The sequence below is a fragment of the Mercurialis annua genome, linkage group LG4 (genome assembly GCF_937616625.2).
Source record: "Mercurialis annua linkage group LG4, ddMerAnnu1.2, whole genome shotgun sequence".
NCBI classification, from domain to species: domain Eukaryota; kingdom Viridiplantae; phylum Streptophyta; class Magnoliopsida; order Malpighiales; family Euphorbiaceae; genus Mercurialis; species Mercurialis annua.
The window spans coordinates 22,507,337-22,511,860 of NC_065573.1; the positions used below are offsets into that span (position 1 = coordinate 22,507,337).

The 4,524-nt window shown below is 34.5% G+C and overlaps 1 protein-coding gene across 1 annotated transcript; it reads right to left on the bottom strand.

The window, feature by feature from the left end:
• Positions 1-354: 354 nt before the first annotated feature.
• Positions 355-4,311, bottom strand: LOC126679317 (nuclear transcription factor Y subunit A-10). The gene is made up of 6 exons (XM_050374315.2): positions 4,097-4,311; positions 3,443-3,759; positions 2,229-2,317; positions 2,054-2,122; positions 1,651-1,791; positions 355-1,114 (listed from the first exon to the last, which is right to left on the bottom strand). Exons 2-6 carry the CDS (start codon positions 3,687-3,689, stop codon positions 752-754), a joined length of 909 nt encoding a protein of 302 aa, XP_050230272.1. The 5' UTR covers positions 3,690-3,759; positions 4,097-4,311; the 3' UTR covers positions 355-751.
• Between the last annotated feature and the right edge of the window lie 213 nt (positions 4,312-4,524).

Genomic DNA, 4,524 nt, shown 5'->3' on the forward strand with positions numbered 1-4,524 from the left:
GTATTATGAATAACTTACTCTACAGATGACGTGGTAGACTCGATCTAACTAAAAAATTCTCTGAGTTTATATTTCCGACGTGTCATGTAAATAAAAAAGTTGCGTTTTTTATATTTTGACCACAATGGCGTACTGTTCTAACAAAAGATATAACTCATTATCCTTTTGATAATTCCCGATAAGCTTAGTGACCCGGGGTCTACTATCCTTTTCTTTTGAAATGACCCTTTAACATGAACCGTTCAATTTTGTTATTATTGTCGGCAGTGGGGGTAGTTTATATATTCAACTCACATATAGAACTCTGCAACTACACATGATCAATCAAGAAATACACAACTAGGAAGCTCAAAGTAGTTCACAAAGTCATATTATCCTTACAAATTACATCTTGAATAATCCTTACAATTTGCAGAATACATTTTATTACACAATGTCTGAAAACCAGACAGCAAACATCTAACTTCAAGAAACACAAACCAGAATTTCACATCATCATTACACAATGGTAATGCACTTATTCATTTCCACACTATTTATATATATATTTGTTAATTATATTTTTTTTATACATATATATGCATGAAGGTTTCACCTCTAATCATCCTTTAAAAATGACAGAAATGCCCTTGATGCATATGAGCCAAGAATGATTTGCCCAGACAACCAAACATCATTTGGTTGCGACAAAGGGATGGTTTTGGTGCTTAGTGCATGCCAACAACTAAGCCCTAATCCCATCCCGGTTTCGTCAAACTTTCAGGTTGCAGCAGTTATCTGCTGCGGCTGCAATCCACTGTCCACTGTCCATCATGAAAGGGTGGACAGGTGGCGAGAGATAATTGATCGAGAAGTGATGATCAAAATGTCTCTTAGAGTACGTACTTGTCACCTCGGACCCTGAAATGTTTGGTTCCTTGGGTGAGTTTAGAGTTCCGCTATCAGATTGAAAGACTTCAGAGCTATGAGAAGCTGTGGGATGAGATATTTGAGTAACATGGCTGGCTTTCTTTGCTTCTGTTCCGCCTTTTCCGGTGCCGGAATTCAAGAAACGGCCACCGGTTCCTCTTGGTCGACGCATCGCATGGAGGTGCCTTGACAGGTGCATATAAGGCTGTAGAATAGACATTTAACCCATCAAAAAGGTAACCATTTGTTTAACTCGGAGTTACGTTCCAATAAACTTGTCGAGTTCTATGTTTCATCTGAAACTCCGTCACTTTATATTTATAATTTATTCCTTGTAAAAATCGTACATTTGCCCTTTTTTATTTGCGGTTATTCGACTATAAATATTTTATAAAATGATTACCATAGTTTTATTTGTTATTAATGACAGAGTGAGAGGGCAAGGGATGGCCTTGCCCTTCCAACTTTTCACATTAGTATAAAAAAATTAAATTATATTACAATTTGATCTCCCATTTTTAAAAATTGCTCTCCATGTATAATGTATATTGCAATTTGACCTTCTAGTATAAAATTTCTAATTCTTTGTTATATTCTGATAACTGAGTATTTTCAATTTTATATCAATAGAAAATTACTATAGCAATTCAGGTACCGTAAAACCGCATAATACTTTATGTCCACTGTATTGAGTTGTTTTATATGAAGTACGAGACTAAGTTGCAATTGTAGAAACCGTACCTTTGTTTTTCTGGTCAATCTATTCTTGAGTTCAGCCTTTGCACGAGATTTCCTGCGCCTGATGATTCCATGATACTGCTTAGGATTCACAAATATTGGCCCTTCGTCCGTCGTCATGGTCATTGGCAGCATCATTCGGCCCTTGCAATACCCAGAAACGAAATGCCAAAACATAAGAGTGGACAAGTTTTCATTTTTAGAAATACTTTTGAAACTCCTCGTGAATAGCCGGGACATTGAGGAATATCCATAAAGCCATTTAGGGAACCGGTTATATCTATAGCCTATTCTCATTCTTATATACTCCAAAATATGATCTCACCATTTTTCATTTCGGTGTTTTTCATTTCAGTATTTACATTTGTGTGCTACATATAGAATAGTTGAAGGAACAAGTTTATACCGGAATTTGCGAACCATAAGCTGAGAATAGCCCGTAGCATTGATCCATGTGAGGATATTTTGCATAAATCTACAATTGCATTTTAGAAACAATCAGGAATCATACATTTTTCCGGGAAATCTTTTCCAATTCCGAGTGAAGGAAATTGTTGATGGAAAGAAAAGAGAAATCATACCATCGGCTGGCGAAATCCCATGTCGACATGACCATGATATTCGGCTGTCTGCGGAGGTTTTTGTCCATCACTTGAAACTTTACAGTCACCTGAACAAATAAATCACATGTCTTGTTATGAGATAGGCAGTGTTGAAGGTTATGCTGCATTGAGCATACTATATTTCACTGTTTTATTTTCGGAAACACCTTTGAGATTTGGAAACTTTATAACCAAGCTTCGCTTACTATCCAATGTGGGATAATAATATTTTCTTTTCCAACTTCAAAGGTGAAGTTTTCAACTTAGATTCTTAATCAATCTTTGTTAATTCCATCTTAACACCAGTTGATTTTAAGATGGAATTTAACATGTTATCAGAACCTTATTCATTTATACAATTTAAATCTAACATGATACCAAAATTTTGTTCATTCACACAATTTAATTTTGATCCAACCCTCGTGAGATGTATGAGGGGGAATTGGTTGCTCGGCCCAGACACGCTACGCGTGAGGGAGAGTGTTGAAATGGGAGTATTCCACATTGGTTTTGTGTATGAATTAAAAAATGTGTTTAAATATTGATTGTGCATCTCCACTTAACACCAATTAATTTTAAGATGGAATGTAACACTCTTTAACCATTTTGGACGTCTAAATATACTGTTCTGATATACTCACAATAGAGAATGCAAAACTACAATTTCAAAATTAATCCTCAAAATAACAAATAACCTTGTCATTTTTCAAGAAAATGTTCTACTACCATTTTCTGATTCAGGTTTTAGTTTTCCACCGTTCCATTTTTGGCGTGCAACAAAACATCAGAAGAAGAAACTAGCTATCTCACTACAACAACCAGTAAATTTTGAAGTTAACAGCAAGAAATGATGACACTGGAGTGTATAAAAAGTTAATTTTGATTGTTTACATGACCATAAATTTGGCTAATCAAACCCAAGACAATCTTGGATTGTATTCCAATTATTTCATGGCCAAAAACAAAACAAATAGTTATCATCTCTCTTATGGATTTTACTTACACATAACCCTTAATGATTTCAACACTATCCGTCGGACCGTCGCTGATCAAGACAAGACCTATGTTGAACAGAAATTAATCGAGTCCTACGTTTCGGAAACACTTCTAAAACTTAAGAAAGACCAAGAAGATAGCATAATATTTGCAAATTTTTAAAAGATCAATTATATTCAAGATAAAGGATCAATTACCAGGAAAAACAGTGAATTGAATGGTATTAGTATCAGAAATCTTTTTATTCAGATCATGCTCAGTATTGTTTCTGGTTTGCTTCAAGCCACTGAATTGGTCTTCTTCCGTCAATTTTTCCATGGATGAAAGCTTGAATAAGTCAAAGGTTTCACCATTAACAGATTGAGACCCAAAAGCACTCCACCAAGGCATTGATGACTGCCCAATTCCTTCATGTTCTTTGAAATACAGAGTCTTCACAGCCATTTACAAACCCTCCAAAATTACTCTATTTCTTGATTCTTGATCAAATTCCCACTCTTTATTTTGCAATTTTCTGGTTCAAGAAACATACAAATTAAACTAAAATAACAGAGCTGATACTCTGATTCTTGAAACTATGGTGATCATTACCAAAGTACAAAAACCAATTGAACACAACAAATCAAGAAAATCATAACAAAAGAATTTCAAAAAGGGAAAAACAATTCAAGATATTATTAGAGTACAATTAAGATAGTGACAAAAGAACCAAAAAATCATGTGAAGAATCCAAGAATAATGGAAAGAGAGAAATAAAAAACAGTTAAAAGATTCTAAAAACAGCAACTTAACAGTTAATTAATTACAAGATTCCAATAAAAAATGATCAAATCAAAAAAAAGAAGGCTCACCTAACAGAGAGAGATGATAAGCAAGCAAGGGTTCAAGTGCTAGCAAAACAGAACAAACCCCATTAGTTTGGAGGCATGTTGGTATATATTCAGGCAAAGTTAAAACAACAGAAAGAATAGGAGAGGGACAGAGTGAGAGAGAGAGAGAGAGAGAGTAAAAGAAAGGGAGATGAATAGAAGTGTGATGGAACTACAGGCCAGCCACCAATAAGCTTTAGTTTTCATGCATTTCTTTTTGTACTACATGCAATATCATATACATCTTAGAATAACTTATGTTCTTTAGGATATCTTTGGTTCAGCTGTTGCCGATAGCTGATAGCTGTTAACCGTTGTCTGATAGGATCTAATTAAGTGTTGATGTTATTATGCTAATGATTTTAAAAGGAGTAAATTATTATAAAATGTGTATATATGTTATAATTCAC

What these genes read in the sequence shown, in the direction of transcription:
- LOC126679317 (XM_050374315.2), bottom strand. Translation starts at nt 3,689, where the DNA reads ATGGCTGTGAAGACTCTGTATTTCAAAGAACATGAAGGAATTGGGCAG. An exon ending in TCAATTCACTGTTTTTCCTG is followed by an intron (nt 2,318 to 3,442) that starts GTAATTGATCCT and finishes TTATTTGTTCAG; the next exon opens with GTGACTGTAAAGTTTCAAGT. An exon ending in GATTGACCAGAAAAACAAAG is followed by an intron (nt 1,115 to 1,650) that starts GTACGGTTTCTA and finishes TCTATTCTACAG; the next exon opens with CCTTATATGCACCTGTCAAG.